The sequence below is a fragment of the Gadus morhua genome, chromosome 16 (genome assembly GCF_902167405.1).
Source record: "Gadus morhua chromosome 16, gadMor3.0, whole genome shotgun sequence".
NCBI lineage: Eukaryota > Metazoa > Chordata > Actinopteri > Gadiformes > Gadidae > Gadus > Gadus morhua.
Window position 1 is genome coordinate 12773624 of NC_044063.1, and position 20741 is coordinate 12794364.

At 47.5% G+C, this 20741-nt stretch overlaps 1 protein-coding gene across 2 annotated transcripts in view; it reads right to left on the minus strand.

Moving 5' to 3' along the window:
* Nucleotides 1-3106: 3106 nt before the first annotated feature.
* The window catches only part of zgc:77784 (Ig1_Robo domain-containing protein), a 52488-nt gene continuing 34853 nt past the window's right edge, over nucleotides 3107-20741 (minus strand). Inside the window, exons 12-26 of one of the 2 annotated variants that reach the window (XM_030380938.1) lie at nucleotides 18254-18420; nucleotides 17528-17649; nucleotides 16802-17018; nucleotides 15514-15632; nucleotides 12768-12942; nucleotides 11720-11944; nucleotides 11206-11248; nucleotides 10812-10951; nucleotides 9806-10096; nucleotides 9232-9364; nucleotides 7278-7654; nucleotides 6849-6947; nucleotides 5415-5588; nucleotides 4764-4903; nucleotides 3107-3803 (exon numbers count right to left, since the gene is read on the minus strand). In XM_030380938.1, the coding sequence (XP_030236798.1) occupies nucleotides 3783-3803; nucleotides 4764-4903; nucleotides 5415-5588; nucleotides 6849-6947; nucleotides 7278-7654; nucleotides 9232-9364; nucleotides 9806-10096; nucleotides 10812-10951; nucleotides 11206-11248; nucleotides 11720-11944; nucleotides 12768-12942; nucleotides 15514-15632; nucleotides 16802-17018; nucleotides 17528-17649; nucleotides 18254-18420 (2443 nt within the window). In that variant the 3' untranslated portion in view covers nucleotides 3107-3782. Of the gene's footprint in view, nucleotides 3891-4763; nucleotides 4904-5414; nucleotides 5589-6848; nucleotides 6948-7277; nucleotides 7655-9231; nucleotides 9365-9805; nucleotides 10097-10811; nucleotides 10952-11205; nucleotides 11249-11719; nucleotides 11945-12767; nucleotides 12943-15513; nucleotides 15633-16801; nucleotides 17019-17527; nucleotides 17650-18253; nucleotides 18421-20741 lie in introns of both variants that reach the window. The other variant, XM_030380939.1, reaches the window with a different exon arrangement.

Below are 20741 nucleotides of genomic sequence, written 5' to 3' on the forward strand. Positions count from 1 at the left end.
GGGACACGCACAGAGTCCCAGCCAATCACAGGGGATCAGTTTTGTTTTTTGGGGAATTTGCTGAAAATACAAAATTGTTAAAGCGCTGTGCAAGTCCCCTATGATAGTGATGACACATGGCTTTCGATTCACCGCGTAACACGGCCCCCCCAGCTAAGCGGATGATGTGCAACAGGCCTCCACCACGCCGAAGCTGCAAACGTTTATTGTTGCAATTTGATAAAATAACTTAACAAGTAAGTGACAACAGAATAACACCAAATAGGAAAATAAGACTTGTACAATATACATTTTTAGTTACCCCAAATAATTATCTGAGATTAACTTCACTTTTATGGTTTTTGACCTTGTTTGTAAGAACCTGGGTTATCATGAACAGTAGACAGAGCTGGCATGGTGGCCTTCAGCTGTAATAGTCTGGGTTCGATGCCTCATGTCCATGATCTATCTGTGGGCATCTTGAGCAAGATGGCCGTAACTGCTCCTTAAAGTATTTGAATTCAATGTCATCGCTTTGGATTAAAGTGTCTACTAAACGTCTCAAGAGTAAATAGTACATGGTAGTGCACTATGTACTCAACTATGTTCCCAATGAGCCATCACAGCCATTTTATGTTTAAATAAAAGTGATACAATTCAAACAAGGCATTTAATCACCATAGCATAAGTCATTTAGAATTGTAATGACAAATAAATTATGACCTGGGATATATTTGATATCATATAATAATGTTTTTTTATTATTTTATATATATATATATATATATATATATATATTAAAACAATCAAAAAACACTGAGAAACAACATTAAAACCTTTCTCAAGTGATAGTGTAGACCTTGTGACCTTGGACATTCACTTTTGGCCACACATTCCCATGAGTTAAAATAATAAGGTAGGACCTCCATATGACCACTAGGCTGTGCCTTTCTATCAGGGAAAAACACATAGGACTGCTCCAGGATTATCAGATTGTCACGCATTAATCTCTGCCGCCACAGATGGAAGGATACAGTCACTGGGTTGGTCCACTGGCATAGTCATCCTTGACGCAGTAACCCACTCGGGAAATGAAATCTGTCCGTAAGATAGCGTTTTGTTGATCTATTGCTTTGTTTCAATGGTAAACAAGCTTTATTCATTTCCTAAATCCGTCCTCACCCCATCCCTGTCACGGCGCTGGACACCGGGGACAGCACAGATACACTATAAACCATAAACTATGGGGTCGAAAACAAGCAAAAACCACAAAGGAAAAGTGTTGGCCTGATGGAACATTTGTCTTCCTATTTACCGAAAAAAAAAAAAAGGGGCAGGTTCATCTTTCTTTGAAATTAAAATCAATAAATACTTCTCCCAAACCCATTCCGAATAGATTATTGTGCTCATGTTAATAATCTCATTCTGAGACGCACAGGAAGCATTCAGTTTATGGATTGTCCCAGTGGGTAATCTAGAGTTCAAACAATGTAATGTTAGTCAAAAAGACACAAACGCACATACACACACACACACACACACACACACACACACACACACACACACACACACACACACACACACACACACACACACACACACACACACACACACACACACTCAAAGGCACACACACACACACACACACACACACACACACACACACACACACGCACACACACACACACACACACACACACACACACACACACACACACACACACACACACACACAGGCACACACAAGCACACACACACACACACACACACACACACACACACACACACACACACACACACACACACACACACACACACACACACACACACACACACATTTACTGTAGATACATACACAGTGTTTGATCAAGTAGCGCACATGTATATTGCATAAGCCTTTTAATCATGCATTGCATTAAGTGCATTAGCTTTTCCTTATCCTTCTTCCTGGTAGGATTCTGTGGTCATTGGCCAATGGCTACCCATTCTGAGGGTTATCCCATAATTGTCCGTGACTTCTTAGACATTTTTAATAACAAATATGCTTAAACATCCATAAAACATCTTTAACATTCCAATTCGACAGGGGGAGTCAAGCAAGATACACATAATTCATCAACGTTTTTTTTTTTTTTTTAACGAACACAGAGCTTTTGAATAGATACTGCAGTCCAAATCTATTATTTTGGAGAGAGTTTTCACTCGTCATATTAGTTTGCAATGCAATTATCGTTTGCAAATCATACACTGGCTCATGTGGAGTCCTTCTTAAAATCCTTCTGGGCTTTCAGCTGTCTCCATCTTTTAATTGTAACACCACGATATATCTGTGTTTGAGCATGGCTCTGAACAAGGTACTTCTTATAAGGCTGTAAGGTCGGGTAGAATTTAGTAAAATTTTGATCCAGATGGCTTGTTTACTTTACTTCCATTACTGCAGCACACTGTGTTTTTGTGACAATTTTGGTAATATCTGGCAGGGTTTTCAGGGTAGAGTAGTGAATCATAACACAAAATCAAAAACAAGCCTTTCGACCTGGAAGGGACACTTCTAAGGAGAAAATGGCGGTTTTTCTTACTTTCCTTAATCTCTGATGACAAATCATGTTTATTTGATGACTAAGTACTGTACATTCAAATCGCTCCTTTAATGTGTGTGCGACCATTTAGTAAAAACCGGTTCAAATCTAACGTTTAACATAAACGTCTGTAATTCTGTAATTAATTGAACATGGTCTGGATGTCACTATGCAGGATAATTAACTAAGATCGTTCTTTATCAATCAGCTCAAACCAAGTGCTTCTCCTGATGTGTGTCAGGCCAACCCATCCCCCCCTACCCCCCCCCCCCCCATCTCTCTTATTTGTACTGTGCCGTTGGTGATGCAACTGATTTAACACAACGCAACACACATCCACTCAGTTTTATGTCATAAATAAATAAATACTTTGAATCCAGTTCACGTTGCCCGCTGCTCTGGTCGTGAAACAATGCGCGGTGTCTTCAATAGGGGAGAAGTTGAAAGCCCTCGAGCAGGGAGATGCCCACGATAATAAATACCATTATGTCTTACATGCTGGAGAAAACCATTAGGGCAGTTGTAGGACACGATGAGGAACAAATGCGTCGGTTTTGTAACAAATCTTTTATTGTACAGTTTACAAATCTCGACAGAACTATCACATTGGTGATTAGGAAGGACAAAGCACGCATTTACACACAAATATAAACTTTAACAGACACTAACGCAAACAAATGTGCACGCACAGGGGAACACAAACCTATGCACGCACACACACACACACACACACACACACACACACACACACACACACACACACACACACACACACACACACGTACACACACACACACACACACACACACACACACACAAACACACACACACAGTGGCGTTTTGCAACTTATTCCATTTGCCATATGTTTTAATCTATCATAAAAAAAATACATATTAGTAAACAGCAAACGTAAGCTACATTCAATAATCTTGCTGTACAATAGTAAAAGTTACTTCTGTCCATTTTTTCTAAAAATACTGTATTTCTTTGTCATTTATCATTTTTGTAGCACATTTGATTACATCTTTTACACATTGCAAGATGTTTTTAATATACACGCAGTGGCAGAGCTAAAATAAATAAATAAATAAATAAATAAACAAACACACAAAAAAATAGAATAAATTATCAAATCCAAAATTGAATATAAATAACAGCAGTGAGTAAAAAAAGGCAGGTGGCAAGCCATGGCGTGTTCCCTCCGTTTCATCTTCCCGCTTCTCTCAGGGTGCCATGGCAACAGGCTGATGGGTTTTCACGAAAAAGCAGCCAGAGAGGATAGAAGAGGCGCCCCATCAAGTCACATAATCAGTTTCTGTTTAAATGAGGTTCTGCAAGCAAAACAAGCAAAGCCCGTAATTAGAGGAGCGACAGCGAGCCCGGAGGCAGGCTTGTGTGATACTACTGTGTGTTACCGATGGATAGACTGTGTGTTACTGATGAATGTTACTTTGTGTTACTGATGGATACAAACTGTGTGTTACTGACACACGGTGCTATGTGTTACTGATAAATAGACCAGTGTGATACTACTGTTGTTCGTAGCTGTGTGTTACTGATAGACTGTCGCTGTGTGTTACTGATTAATAGACCAGTGTGATGCTGATGAGTAAAGCTGTGTGTTACTGATACACTGTGTGTGTGACTGATACACTGTGTGTGTTACTGATAAACTGTGTGTGTTACTGATAGATAGACCCTTGTGATACTGATGACTAAAGCTGTGTGTTACTGATAGACTGTGTATGTAACTGATAGATAGACCCTTGTGATACTGATGACTAAAGATGTGTGTTACTGATTGATATGGACTTTGGCCGTGGCCGGATTTAATTTATAGAAAAAGATTATGTGGTAATATAAAGCTAAATGATCTCACCTCTGATACATCGTACTACGAAATTGTATCAGGTCTTCACACCGTGTCGTTAAATAACATACAATGAATGTGTTTCTTTTGCGATAGTCATATATTTAGTGAAAACTTTGTTTTTGGTATTTTTTTTAAGCCATTGTCTGACTCTATGACTCTGAATGGATGGTCGGTGTTAGATATCAACCTCCCCCTATGAAAGCACTCTTCAGCTTTTCCTTTGTCTGCGAATGAATGGGGAAACAAGCGAAAAAGCTTTTTTTTTCTACAGCACCGCCACAATGTGTGCTCGGGTGCAAACTCTTGCAGTGGATCAGTTCGGAAGCGTCACCTCATCTCTCCTCTTCTCGGCGGAGCCAGGGGCCCTTGGACTGGTGGCGGGCCGAACAGGGGCCCCACCGAGGGACCCGTAGCTGGAGGACTGGACCTTGGGCAGGGCGCAGGACTGACCGCACAGGATCACGTTCTCATCTGAAAATGAGGACAAAGAAACAATCACTAATCTCGAATATTGAGCCTCTATGGCGGTTTAAAGAAGGTCAATGACTTGAAATAATTTAATGCATTGATGTAGAAAGATAGTGACTCACATAGTCTCACATAATCTATTGTATATTCAGTTCGTTCAGATGTTGTTAACTGTAATGTATTTCATAATGTACAGTGTTTTCTACACCGATCGGTACATGGAATAATATATCACAATTCAGGACTGCAGAGATAACAACAACAGCCGTTTATAGACATATCACAGCACACATCATCCTCACAGATCCCTCAAAAAAGAACAATACTGCTCTCTACAGGAGACCGACCAGTTCAAGAGTCAAACTCGAAAGATCCTCTGCGTGCGACAAAAGTGAGTCGAAATAAAAAATTCATTCCCAGAACTGCTCCGCTTCCCCCCCGCACGCCGGCCGAGTGGGATTGGCGCTAGGAGTCATCCCATAAAAGTTGCAGCGTGTTGCCGGCGCGGACGTACCCTGTGCCAGCCACTTGGAGGGCCCTCTCTTCTGGGGCGAGACCAACCCGCGCCTCCGCTGGGCGGCGGGCGACCCGCTCGCCGCCGCCAGATCGCCCTCGGTCGCCCGGCCGCCGCCGCCGCCCGCCGCGTCCGACCGCTCTGTGGGCGGGGGGGTGGGCGGAGGGGGGAGATCTGCATAGACGACGGAGAGATGGAAGCGTTAGCAGCTCCTAGCAAATTACACTGTGGTTAACGTAGATCTGCATACTCCAGAAACTGTAGTAGAATACACTTTGGATAACGTAGATCTGCTTACTCCAGAAACTGTAGCGGAATACACTGGTTAACGTAGATCTGCATACTCCAGAAACTAGCAGAATACACTGGTTAACGTAGATCTGCTTACTCCAGAAACTGTAGCAGATTACACTGTGTTTAACGTAGATCTGCATACTCCAGAAACTAGCAGAATACACTTTGGTTAACTTAGATCTGCATACTCCAGAAACTGTAGCAGAATCCACTGGTTAACGTAGATCTGCATACTCCAGAAACTAGCAGAATACACTGGTTAACGTAGATCTGCATACTCCAGAAACTAGCAGAATACACTGGTTAACGTAGATCTGCTTACTCCAGAAACTGTAGCAGAATCCACTGGTTAACGTAGATCTGCATACTCCAGAAACTAGCAGAATACACTGGTTAACCTAGATCTGCATACTCCAGAAACTAGCAGAATACACTGGTTAACGCAGATCTGCATACTCCAGAAACTAGCAGAATACACTGTGGTTAACGTAGATCTGCATACTCCAGAAACTAGCAGAATACACTGTGGTTAACGTAGATCTGCATACTCCAGAAACTGTAGCGGAATGCACTGTGGATAATGTAGATCTGCATAGTGAATAGATGGACGGAGGCGTTAGCAACTCCTAACATGACGCACTGTGGTTTATGTAGATCTGCCTACTACAGAAACTGTAGCAGAATGCACTGTGTGTGCCGACCAGGGAGCAGGCGAGGTAGCCATCAGAGTAGCGGATGGGACTGGTCTGTGTGAATATGAATTAGCAATGGAATCCTGGCTCACAAGCAAAAATAAATATCATGTTGTCTATGCATTGTTTCTGAGTCAGGATGGTGATTCTGGTGAAACACAGTGTGTGTGTTTGTGTGTGCGTGTGCGTGCGTCTGTGTGTGTCTGTGTGTATGTGCATGTTTGTCCGTGTATATGTGTGTGTGTGTGTGTGTGTGCCTGTGAGTGTGTGTGTGTGTGTGTGTGTGTGTGTGTGTGTGTGTGTGTGTGTGTGTGTGTGTGTGTGTGTGCTTGTGCGCGTATGTGTGTGTCTCTGTGTGAGTATGTGTGAGTGTGTATGTGCATGTTTGTCCATGTTTGTGTGTGTGTGTGTGTGTGTGTGTGTGTGTGTGTTTGTGTGTGTGAATTACCTGCTTGGGTGTGTACTTCTCTCCTCGGTTGCTGCTGGCCGTCCCTCTGGGGCTTCTTCTTGGGTCTAGATTTATGCGCCTGGACTGCGGGGTTGAACTCTGCAGCGAAGAGAGAAGATTGTCCTGACGGTAAGGAACACATGATGTCATCCTCCGAGAGCAGCTCCAAGGAGGGGGATGGCTGCGAGGGGGGCGGGACTAAAACAAATGGAACTCTATGTATGCTCCATGCGCGAATACGCTCTCTTCTTAGGTCACCTCGTAGCCATGAATTATGCATGGCGTGGGTTGGCAGTGCATTAAACTTTTGGGAAATCCCTTGTGGTGGGGGCCGGGGTTGGTTGGGGGTTGGGTTGGGTGGAGGGGGGGGGGGGGGGGGGGGTGGCGCTGCCTCACTTAGCCACACACCGCTGCTGAATTATACAATACCTTTCCCTGCGTCCGCCGCCCCCTCCGCGTCTCCGGGCCAGCGCAGGGTGTGGTACAGCTCGCCCACGGACAGCACCTCCTTGGGGGAGAACAGGTCGGGGTTGGACTGGGTGACGGAGGCGTTGGTGGCGGCGCCGGCGGAGGAGGAGGAAGGGTGGTGCGCCGCCAGGAGGTCCAGGGGCCGTTGCCGGGGGGGATGGTCGCCGGGCCGACGGCGTTGGGGAGGGAGGGGGGAAGGCGGCGAGGGCGATGGCGAGGGCGACAGGGAGGGCGAGGGGGAGGCGGCGGACTGCTGCAGGCTCAGGGCCAGCTCCTCGTCCATCAGGTAGGTACGGGCCGGGAGGGGGGGGCACCAGTCCTCCTCGTCTTCGTCGGTGCTGAGGAGGAGGAGGAGGAGGGGGAGGGGGAGGAGGAGGAGAAAAGAGAGACAGAGACAGAGAGGGAGAGAGAGAGAGAGAGAGAGAGAGAGAGAGAGAGAGACAGAGAGAGAGAGACAGAGAGAGAGACAGAGAGACAAAGAGACAGAGAGAGAGACAGAGAGACAGAGAGAGAGAGAGAGAGAGAGAGAGAGAGAGTGAGAGGTATTACACAGGCTGTTCAGATGCCTCCTATAAAGAATATATCGCAGGATCTCTAATTTTCACTTTGATAACAAAGCAGTTCATGAATTATATTATTGATAAACAAAGTGAATAATTCAAACAGGACATTTTAAATACAAAAACCTTCCACAAGTCTTGGTGTAAAGCGGTAACTCAGTAACAGGAGGTGGGGAACAACCTCTTTGTCTTCTTCAGGTCTGCCACGGTGTTTTAAATGGCGGCCGTGTCGCTACGACGCTCCCTACTAATGGAGGCTGTCAGAGGGGCGGCGGATGTTATTATAAAGGGCGGACCACAACTTCAGAACAGCCCCCCCACAACCCCATAGCTGCCCTGCAAGGCCCACAATCGAATCTGTCACGCCTCGTTAGAGCAGACGTTTCCTTCTGTAACCCCAATGAGGAGTTCCAACCAACCAGGACCCACAAACAGCCCCCACGACATAAACACACCCACCCAGACCTACACACACACACCATGACATACACACACACATAGCCTGCAGACACACAGCCAGTCCCCTACACACACGGCCTGCAGACATGCACAATACAGACACACACCCAGCCTGTATACACAAACCTGCAGATGACACACACACACACACACACACACACACACACACACACACACACACACACACACACACACACACACACACACACACACACACACACAAACACACACACACACACGTCACACACACACACACACACACACACACACACACACACACACACACACACACACACACACACACACACACGTCACACACACACACACACACACACACACACACACACACACACACCCACACACACACACACACACCTAGCCTGTAGACACAAACCTGCAGACACACACCCTGAAGACCCACACCTTCAGACACAAACCCATTCTGCAGACACGCGCCTGCATACACACAACTCACCTACGGACACACACACAGCCCGGAGACACAAACCTGCAGAAGCACACACACAGCCTGCAGACACACACCGTGGTTTGAGACACAGACCCAACCAGACCCCTCTCACCACAACCCCCACCACATCAACACAAACATGCGCGCACACAAACACACACGGGCGCAATGTGCGAAGCGTTAGAGGCATACAGCGTGATTAGGCTGATCTCCTATCCATCAGAATTAAGTCATTTAGTTATGGAGGGGAAGTTAAAACAGTAAGTAAAGTAAACAGAGCAGAAGCTTTTAATTTCATAATTACCCTGAGGACATAAGCACAAAGACAGAGCCTGGTAACAGGATCGAGGGCGTTCCTCCTCTTGTCTCCACCTCGACCTCCCTGTTTGGGACAATGTGTGGGCTTGACAATGGCTCTGGCGGTTACCTGAGACAGTCCTGCGGGTTCATCTGGCATTGGCCCAGGTCTCTGTCCGCGGGGAGGGGCTGTGACAGCACATCCACCCAGTTCAGGGTAGCCGGCTTGGATGGCCGACTGGAACGTTGCTTCACCTTTTTGGCTGAGAGAGGAGAGGAAAAACACCACCCGTGTCAAAGGACGAGAAAAGGCCCACAGCAACAGAGGCCAGGGGTGTCAGAGTTTGATGAAGACCTTACAACAAACATTGCAAACCATTTAAGTTTACATTTATTCTTGCATCTGCATGTCTACTACTCTCAGTGTATGGTGTATACAGCCACACAGTTTAGACAAGTTCTACTGTCCTGTACTTTCCACGGTCAAGCTCACATTTCCCATTAGGGATCAATACATTTACATTTAGGGCATTTAGCAGACGCTTACCCAAAGCGACGTACAATAAGTACATTTGCCAGAAGAAAGAGACACAACAATATATCTCTGTCGGTACAGTTAGGATGTTCATAGAACCAAGTGGCACGCACTAACAATATTAATAATATTGTTATATTATTAATATAACAATATTGACAAAACCCACCGCTGGTCGTCCGGGAGTACTGGAGCTTGGCGTACTCGGCCCCCGACTGACCGGCCTGGATGGTCCACTGGTCCAGGCCCTGCTCCAGCCCCGCCAGGCTGCTGTGGGTCAGCACAGGGGTGCTGGCGTAGGGGTCGGGGCCCAGGGAGTAGGGCACGCTGGAGTAGGTGTCGTAGTAGGTGAGCAGGTCCTCCTCCGCCGCCGTGTTGATGGTGCTGTAGATGGGGCTGTCGCTGGACTTGGAGCTGTACTTCTCCGACTGGGCGCTGGGGAAGTTGTGGAGGCCGCCTCCTGTGTGGGGAGAGGAGGGTCGGGATACGGAGCGCCGAGTGAACGGACTGCATTTATACAGCGCTGTTCTAACCAGTGGCCACTCCAAGCGCTTTACAGTACTGCCTCACATTCATCCGTTCATGCACACATTCACACTCGCGATGGCGTTGTCAACCATGAAAGGGCCGACAGCCAGCTCTTCAGGAGCAGCTAGGGAGAGCTGTCTCGCTCAGGGACACCTCGACACCCAGCTAGAAGGAGCCGGGGATTGAACTCGCAACCTTCCGGTTAACAGCCAACTCGCTCTACCTCCTGAGCAACAAGCCCCCTGAATGCCGCCTGTACATAAGTTTACGTTTTAACTTTTCCAAACATCTTTCACCTAATGATGCCCGTTTCCTACCCCCAACGGTAGGGAATCCCAGTAGGAAATGAACGCTTTATTTATAATTCAGTTGGCGTTGCAGTTCTTGTGTTTTTTTGTGTGTTTGTTGTGTTCTTTGTTGTATTGTCTGTATTAGTAGCGGTACCAATTAGTTATTTGTTTGTTGCTGATGTTTTTGCGTCTATCAACTCTTTGTGCAGTGGAACACATTCCTTTTTTAATGAAGTTACCGGCGAAATGTTCAACGCAATCATCCCCTGCCGTGTGATTGTTGACAGTAATCATGAATCACCTCATAACCATTGATTCATATACTACTTGTTTGGTTTGCTTGTGTTGTGCCTTTACCGGTGAAGTATCTATCTGGGGGCCCCAGCTTGCTGGAACAGGGGTAGACAGACTCCTTGCTCTGCTGGCTTAGATTCGAGGCGTGCCAGGACTCGGCCAGCCAGGGGTAGGTGCCCATGTTTGATCCCAACATGCCTGGCCTGGGAACAAACAACAGGGAGCAGAGGAAAACATCAAAACATTTTCCAGGTGAAGTGTGACTGTTGTGTAACGGTTCTACTATTTGAAACTGTTGTGTAACGTTTCTATGATGAGTATCTGTTGTGTAACTGTTCTATTGTGTGTAACTGTTATATTGTATGTAAATGGTGTACTATGTGTAACTGTTCTATTGTATATAACTGTTATGTTTTATATTACATATTGTATTATTTAGCGAGACAGGGAACTGTACCCTCCGTTGATGATTCCGGATCCTTCTCCATGAGGAAAACCGACTGGAAGGACAGAAGAGGGAACAAACTGGCAGTTTAAAGTCTGGTTGGGTATCTTCAAACGCAGCTCTTTCTCTCAAGGCCACAATGAGCAAGTCTGTCTGTCCCAGCTGGGATTTAATTATTAAGTACACAGATTTTACATCAGGCGTACGCCGGTGACCTAAATGCACGCTCCACTGTTTGAGTCTGCAGTTCTGAGAGCAGATGTACGTTTCATTAAAATGAGTAATACACTCAAACACTACACATCATTTCCCTTCTTTTGTCTCCGTATTCATGGGCAGTTAAGGCTGCAAAAACAACATGAAACCATGTTTAATGACAACAAAAAGTAGAGAAAGGAAACGCTAAAGACCCACGCTGGAACGCATGATTCAGAACAGCCATTGCCCACAAACCCAAAATAACACACCACCCTCCACCTAAAACCTCCGTCTATGTTCCTTCACACCCACGCCGAACCGTCCCCACCTGCAGGGGTGTAGGCGAAGGAGGTGGTGTAGTGGCCCAGCTGTTTCCTCCGGCGGTGGCGGCAGTACAGCCAGCCGCTGAAGCCCATCAGCACCACCCAGGACGCCACCCCCAGCCCCGCCATGAAGGCCGGCTGGCGCACCACCCCCGTGATCTGCTCCCCCAGGCCCGGCCCCGCCCGCTCCGTCTCCCCCGGGACGGAGGTCCGGTCGGACCCCGGAGCACCTGGGGGTGAGAGGAGGAGGAGAGAGCAGGGTGAGTCATCGCTCTATCCCGAGATGGTGGCTGCGAGCGTCGGGTGTATAAAAGATATCGAGGTCAACATGACATATCATTGAATTCATTATTGATAATTCATGTTAAATGTTTGTTTTACCAAGTTAAATACCGTATTGTTGTGCCATTTAGCCAATGCTTTCATCCAACACAAATCTCAGTTCGAGGTCGAGGGTCAGCAGATAACGAGGTTTGAACTCTGGTTCCTCGCCCCCACATTTAACACAGCCATACACCAGCACTTAATTCATTCACAAATCGTAATAATAATACTAATAATTAATAATGATAATTCATTGAATTAAGTCTCTGTGGCGATCTGAAGACCCCCCGTGCACCGAACCAGAATTAAAGTTTAAATAATAATGACACATTACTAAGCTTATGCTGTTCCCAAACTCCGACAACTGGAGGACTGTTTAACCCAAACAAAAAGATGGAGGAAGCCTGGGCCAGCCGCGCATTGGGCCGTCGAAGCCACGACTTCCTCCTCCTACCCTGCAACTCCCAGACTCTCTAACTAACAACAGAAACACAAAATGAGCCTATACTGACAGCCCTCCATTCACGGAACCCAAACAGCTCAGGACAAAGTGACAACAGAACGACAGGAGCTGCCAATGGTGAGAGGCCCAGTGGGGGAACACAGGCCACGCCATAAGTAGCGGCAGTAGCAGTAGCAGCTCCAGCCCCGAATCAGGAGCACCTGACAGACTGAGAAGGGAATAAAGCAGGAGGGATCAGCAAACAAGGGCAGCCGCGTGACACTCACTGAGCAGCAGGTCGACTGGCGGGCTGGGGGGGCCCTCGCCCAGAGCGGTGACGGACGCCACCATGACGCTGTAGCGGACCCCCGGCAGCAGCCCCGTCAGCAGGATGGACAGCACCGCCCCGTCCACCGTGCGGTTCATCTGGCCCCCCCTCTCCGAGGCCCCCAGACACCACACCTGAAGGAGGGGGAAGGAGGGGTCAGCAGAGGTCAGAGGTCAGCATGCCACCCGTAGCCAGCGATGAGGTCGTCGAGGTCCAGCCGAGGACCTTTTTTTTTTTGCAGAGATGAGAAGGAAATTCGAACCGAAATGCAACTGTATGCAGAATTAGCGGTTGAGCTCTTTTTCCGAGGTGGGTAAATGCTTAATTCGGTTGAGGCTTGTTACTTTGTGTCCGCCGTGTGTCCCCCCCCCCCCCCCCCCCCCCCCACCCTCCCCAACATAACCCCCCTCCCCCCTGACCACACTATCTCTAACCCTGGCAACGGCCTTGGTCAGAGATATCTTTTTTGGGGGCGGTGGGTGATGTAGTATGTGGTTGAGGTACCGCGCACAAAGACAACTCAATGTTTCCCGTGACCTTTGCTGATATCAGGTTAAGGGAGGACATGATGGATGTCACTTGTCATTTTGTAAACGTTTTTCAGTTGATGTCAAGGAAAGTCAAGGATTTCTGCCCAGCCGTTCATCACAGTTAGCGGCTGAAAAAAGGGGTTTACAAGCTCATACTCCATGAAAGCAACATCCTCTTTCGTTTTTTCAATTTGATGGAGGGAAATGAATTAGTGACGGCCAAGGAAATAATGGCCGGCAGCCAAGTTTAAATGAAAGTAGATGAAATGTCGTTTCTGGATGGCATCTCAACTGCATCACCCACTTTGCATGCGTTTCAACCTGTTGCACTATTCACCCTCGGTAAGAAACAGATTATTCCACGCTAACAGTCCAGGTATTTCTTCTCCATTATAGTTTCTTAACGTCTCACTTTGAAGTCCCTCACCGTGCATTTGAAATCACGTGTGTTCAGCTCAACAATATCATCTTTAATTGAGCATGACTGCATCTCAGCGCTTTTCGCCTCAAAGGCATAGTGGCTCTGTGGATGTACGTAGTAAACATAATTGTACACGGCGCTGTTAATGATGTTAATCTTCCCCCTAATAGACCTTCCGTCGTAATAACATGACTATACATAAACTACACATAAAAAGAGCGAACCAAAACATACACAGACAGCACTAGGAACCTTCTCAGACAGGGACAAAGACTATCTTTGTGGTCAAATTGCGCTTTCTTTTTATCCAGATCTGTTGTAGTAATATGATGATGAGTTGAGTAATGTGACAGGAACAGAAAGCAATACAGAATGTGTGTTCGGTGTGGATGCTTCTCACATCGATGATGGAGCGATTAGTAATGCCTGCTGTTCTCACACTAATGGACAGATAATCATCTCAATCGCTCTCTCTCTCTCTGCCCCACAATCTATCTCCCTCTGTCTCTCTCTCTCTCCCTCTCTGTCATCCTCCCCCCCTGCAAAACAGTTGACGGGCACACACTGTGTGCTCAGTCAACAATATCAGGACCAAATTGGTTCCCTTTCAACAGTCAACTGCTCATTGGTCAGATAATAGCAAGTGATGACTGTTAATCCACTCTATTCAAAATAGACCCCGCATTTCAATGAACCCCATGATATACAAATGCATTTTACCCCAGCTTCAACCCTATTAATATAGTAACAGCATATACAGTTCATCTATATATACACACACACATATTTATACACATATATAAATATATATATACAGTATATATTTGGGCAGCCGCCAGGGAGGAGTGAGGGGAGTGGTAGGTCTGGCAACCTGCTGGCTCCACCCCCAAGCCATTTATGGAATTCCTCCTTTTAATGAGGCAAGCCTGCGGATCGTTAACCAGGGGTGCTGGGGCTTAAGAGGGCTAGCAAACAGACTTGTGAGGAGAAGTTGGAACTGGAGCTAGAGCTGGCGCTAGGGCTAGCACAGGACAGGACAGGACAGGACAGGACAGGACAGGACAGGACAGGACAGGACAGGACAGGACAGGACAGGACAGGACAGGACAGGACAGGACAGGACAGGACAGGCAGGATCTGTGTGATCGCCTGGAAGCACGGAACGGCCTAAGGGAAAGAGATATGTGGAAAGTGTTGGACTGTATCACAGAAGAGGTGGACAACCCTTTTCCCACCCTGGTTTGGTTTGCTAGGTGAATAAACCATTCTGCACTGGAACTGCTCTCTGTGTTGTGTCATTTTGTCTGTTCGACTTGGTAGCGTGGAAATCCCACACACACTGGCCCGCTACAATATATATGTGTATATATATATATATATATATATATATATATGCATGGCATGTTCAGGGACATTAGCAGTTTGAGGGGTCGTCAGTCAGTCACTCAATTAGGCACCCAGTCAGTTGGACAGTCAGTCAGCCACTCAGTCAGTCAGTCTCTCAGTCAGTCAGCCAGCTAGTCAGTTAATCAGTCAGTCGTTCAGTCAGTCAGCCAGCTAGTCAGTTAATCAGTCGGTCATTCCGTCATTCAGTCAGTCAGTCAGCTAGTCAGTTAATCAGTCGGTCATTCAGTCATTCAGTCAGTCAGCCAACTAGTCAGTTAATCATGCAGACAGTCAGTCAGTCAGCCAGCTAGTCAGTTAATCAGTCAGTCATTCAGTCAGTCATCAGTCAGTCAGGGAGGGGGTCTCACCCGGTACTCGTGGATGATGCCGGTCAGGGTGCTGTGGGGGGGGGGCTCCCAGGACACATTGATGCTTGAGCTGTTGCTGAGCTGCACCACGGACACGGCCTGGGGGGGCACGCACAGCACTGGGGGAGAAAGGGGGAGGGAGGGGAGAGAGAGGGGGAAGGAAAGGTCAGTTGATGATGGCATAATACGCAAGTCATGCCTCTCTATCTCACCCTCTCTCTCTCTATATATATATATATATATATATATATATATATATATATATATATATATATATATATATCCTTCTGTCTATCTCTCAATCTTTCTATCTATCTGTCCCTTTCTATCTGTCTATCAGATAGAAAGGGACAGACATTCAGTCATTCAGTCAGTCAGTCAGCTAGTCAGTGAATCAGTCTCTCTCTCTCTCTCTCTCTCTCTCTCTCTCTCTCTCTCTCTCTCTCTCTCTCTCTCTCTCTCTCTCTCTCTCTCTCTCTCTCTCAATCATTAATTCATCCATCCATCTACCTAGTCATCCATCTACCCATTCACCCATCCATCTGCCTATCCGATCGGACGGACCCATAACAATCCCCCTCATGCACACACACACACACACACACACACACACACACACACACACACACACACACACACACACACACACACACACACTGTGCTACAGAGGACACAGCCTTTGTGTGTGGAGGGTATACCTCTCCAGTGACAGCAGAGCGGTCTCGTCCGTCTCTCCGTCTCTCTGTCTCTCTGTCTCTCTGTCTGTCTCTGTGTCTCTCCGTCTCTCTGTCTCTCCGTCTCTCTGTCTCTCTACCTCTCTGTCTGTCTCTGTGTCTCTCCGTCTCTCTGTCTCTCCGTCTCTCTGTCTCTCTGCCTCTCTGTCTGTCTCTGTCTCTCCATTTCTTTGTCTCTCTGTCTCTCTGCCTCTCTCTCTGTCTCTCTGCCTCTCTGTCTGTCTCTCTGCCTCACTGTCTCTCTGTCTCTCTGTCTCCCTGCCTCTCCTCCTATAGCAGAGCGGTCTCTGTCTCTCTGTCTGTCTCTGTCCCTCTTTCTCTCTGTTTCTTTGTCTCTCTGTCTCTCTGTCTGTCTGTCTCTCTGTCTCTCTGTCTGTCTCTCTGCCTCTCTGGCTCTCTGTCTCCCTGTGTCTCCGTCTCTCTGTCTCTCTGTCTCTCTGTCTGTCTCTGTGTCTCTGTGTCTCTGCCTCTCTGTCTCTGTCTCACTGTCTGTCTCTCTGTCTGTCTGTCTCTCTCTCTGTCTCTCTCTCCTCCTAGTCTCCGTCTCTCCTCACCCTCTTCGGGGGTCCGCAGGCCCACCATCAGGCTGTCCACGCCCTGCAGCTCGTTGAAGTACGGCCGGATCTTGACCTCGTACTCGGTGTTGCCGCGCAGCTCGGCCAGGATGGTGCTCTGCTCCGGGGCGGACTCCACGTCCTGCACCAACCAGGAGCTGCCGATGGTCCGGTAGAACACGCGGTAGCCCTGCACGTAGCGCGATTGGCGCGCCACCTGACCAATCACAGCACACGAGACGAGTTAGAAACGCAGCAGCGGTCGAAGAATAAATGGTTCAACCTGGTCATGATGACATCGTATAATGAGATTTGACACATCGATAAATACATACATTTGACATTAACATACATTAAACATCCAGATATCACTTGAAAATAGTACTTAGCATTGTGTAGCATCTTATCCTAGCTATCTTTGTTGTATACGGGGAATGGGTTAACCTGGTGATTGTCAGTGCACTGCTTGTCACATAGTTCTATGAACATCATTACTTTACCGACAGCAGAATATTGTTTCTCTTTCTTCTGACTGATGTACTTATCATAAGTCGCTTTGGATAAAAGCGTCTGCTAAATGCCCTGAATGTAAATGTAATGTAAATGGAATTGGGGGGGATTCAAATCTACATAAACAGTGTAAACAGGGAAGAAGGTAACCCTGGAGGTGAGCTAACGAAACGCGCGGCGACGCCGAGCCCCCCCCTAGCAGATGTTTCTACTCACGGTCCAGGAGATCTTGGCGCTGGAAGGGGACAGCACCACGGGCTTCAGCATGTAGACAGAGACCTGGCCCAGCTCCTTCTGCACCTGCCTGTGGTCCACTCCCTGCTCGGTGGGGCTGCCGTCTGAAAGCACAACACAAGCGCCTTCCTGTAACCAGGCTTGAAGGCTGAAGGCAGCTCACCACCGCCCAGAGTCACAGCCTGGCACGCTGCTCAGGACTGGGGGAGACGTCAGAGCCTCACGGGCTGACATCGCCAGATGCCAGGGTCTGTGCTAAGCAAATGTTTTCATTTTATTTTATCTTATATAAAAAAGAAAATCTGCTTTGCATTAAATAAAATGGCACTTAATGGAATCACTTATTGTATGTTGTACTTCCTTGCACTTAAAAATGTATACTTAGCATTGTGAGGCATCTTATCCTAGCTAGTATTGTTGCATACAGGGAATGGGTTCAGCTAGCGAATGTTAGTACTTGGTTTATCTTTCTTATGACAAATGTACTTATTGTAAGTCACTTTGGATAAATGCGTCTGCTTAATGCCCTAAATGTAAATGTAGGTGATGACGATCTATTGTTTTACTGACTATTGTAAAGATATGAATAATGCATTCACTTTGTTACCACATAATGAATAAAGTGGCAGTAAACCAGCCCTCTGTTCTGTGTCTGGTTATCCAACACTAATAAGAGATGTTGGTCTTCCCCAGCACCGGTCCACTCACCCTGGGTTCTGACCGGCTCTGAGATGGGGCTGGGGTCGCTGAGGCCGTACGAGTTGACAGCTCGGACGATGAACAGATAAACTGTGTTGGGGAAGAGTCCTAGCACAGTGTGTCTCTCCTGCTTCACGTGGTCCGCTACGGTCTGCCAGGCGCTGCCCACTGATTGGCTGAGACGTGGAAGAAAGGAATGGTGATCAGCACATTTTTACACTCAGAATCAATCTAATTTGCCGTGTCAACATCCTGTTCAGCACTCCAGCCGTCAGCAAGCGTGGCGAATTGATGCAAGACTCCCTGTTTGTACCACGCCTTCTCTAGCGGGGGCTGGCAGAGCGTGGAGATAACACTGCCAAGGGTTGGAGGTTCAATTCCCGGTGGGGCCGGCCAGTGCTATGGATGTATGTACGCAGAAATGGCACGTACAGTATTTCCCCTGTCTGACCGCCTTAGCGCGAGCCCTGGGAATATTTCCGCCACTGCTCAACGGCAAGCTGGCCTGTTTTACACATTAAAAATAAACTCTCCCAAGCACAGTTGACCAGAGATCATGTGGCCATGCAGGAAATGCGATTTTCAGGCAATTGCAGACGCTAGTGAGGCGAGCACTGAACTGCGGCAGTGAAGCACAAACAACTGCAATGGCTTCCCACTTCGAGTGCAGTAGCATCCGAATCTCTCCAGTCACCCGCTTAAGACTTAAGGCTGTGTGTGAGTCTATGTGTGTGTGTGTGTGGGTGTGTGTGTGTGTGTGTGTGTGTGTGTGTGTGTGTGTGTGTGTGTGTGTGTGTGTGTGTGTGTATGTGTGTGTGTGAGTCTGTGTGTGTGCGCGTGAGTGTGTGTGCGTTTGTGTACGTTTGTGAGTGTGTGTGTGTGAGTTTTTGAGTGTGTGTGTATTTGTGTACGTTTGTGTGTGTGTGTGTGTGTGTGTGTGTGTGTGCATCCTCCATGCATTTAACCCTGCGACCTCTAGCATCCAGTGTTTCCTGACAGAGTGATTACTCTGGCTGCTCGAACCCTCCCATCCATCAGCCTGGAGAGCGCAGCACTGGCCCGCATGACAATAATCAGCCTCAGCACCACTCACTTGTTGCTGGGGAGGCCGGGGGCCGGTAGGTGTTTGTTTTTTCCTGCGGATGCTCTGGCTGTTGAAGGGTTTCAGGGCGGGACCAATTGTATTACTTATCAGTTCGCTTTTTATTCTATTAGCAGATGCTTTTATTCAAAACGACGTGGAACCGAGAGACATATATCATTTAGGAGCGGGCAGGGGGCTAGACGTCTTGCTCAACGATGCCTTGAAGCAGGCGACTGGGGAGCACGGCTGGGAATCGAACCCCCTAGCCACTACTGCAGCGCCTGGCCCTCCCCCCTTTAAGTTGCACCGCACAGGCTAATTAGTTTTTATTGCTAACGTCTGGCTATAAATCACGGGCGAACTTGAGGAAGAGACACACAAGCGGATACGGCGAGGGTAGCAGTTCAGTCTCACTACCCCTGGACGTATTCCCCATCGCTTGGGACCCTTCAAGGCGTTTGAGATGATGGATGGGACGGATGTCCCGGTATGGGAGAAAACACAGAATGATAGAGCACGCTAGGATGTCACTTTAAGTCGTGTTTACCGACCGCTTTCATTTCTGGCTAGACATTACAGAGCCTCCCTTTGATTATAATCTTGTTGATGTCAATTTTACAACAAATTAATCTTCAACTGCCATATTGGATTACCCGACTAGAGGTGAATCGTGAGCCACCAGGTGACTACTGATGAAATTCACCAAAGTTCAACTGCAGCATAGATAACCGAGGTATTGGTGTGTTCAGTGAATGGAGGATGAAGTCTAGTACGGCCCATCAGGTCAGCATCTGTACAGTGGTGGTGGTGGGGGGGGTCCATGTCACTCAAGTCAAGTACATTTTATTTGTTAATCCCGTAATCACAGGCCTGGGAACCAGACAAATCGGAGAGCTCATGTTTAATTTGCTCCGGCAGATGGTCCGGCCCCCCGTTCCCGTTCAGACAGGAGAAGTGGACCCGGGTCAATCACAACCGTTTGGTACGATGGGGGGAGTTTGATAGGATTGGCTAGATGACCAAGATGGCTGCCTTGGTCAGCTGACGGTCAGTTGAATCCGAGAAAGTATTTAACAAACTGGACCGTTTATTTTCTCTAGAAGCAGAACAAACATCTGCACTCAAGGCTTTCGTTGTTTCAGAACGATGTGTGTGCCAATGTGTGTACTTCTGAAATAATTGGGTGAACGTTAAATTACCCGACGCAGCCCTCGGCGCTACGCCACGAGCTATGCTCTGATTGGTTTAGCCTGTATCCAATCGCGTCTGGAGGTGTTTGGTTCCGTGCCCTTGATTACGCCCCTCTGAACGGTGGGTGGAGGTTCCAGACTATTACGCAAATGATTAAAACGCGGCGGCGATGACAGGATACTTAATCACAGGTACGGTCTCAAAGGGCTACACAGGCCATGT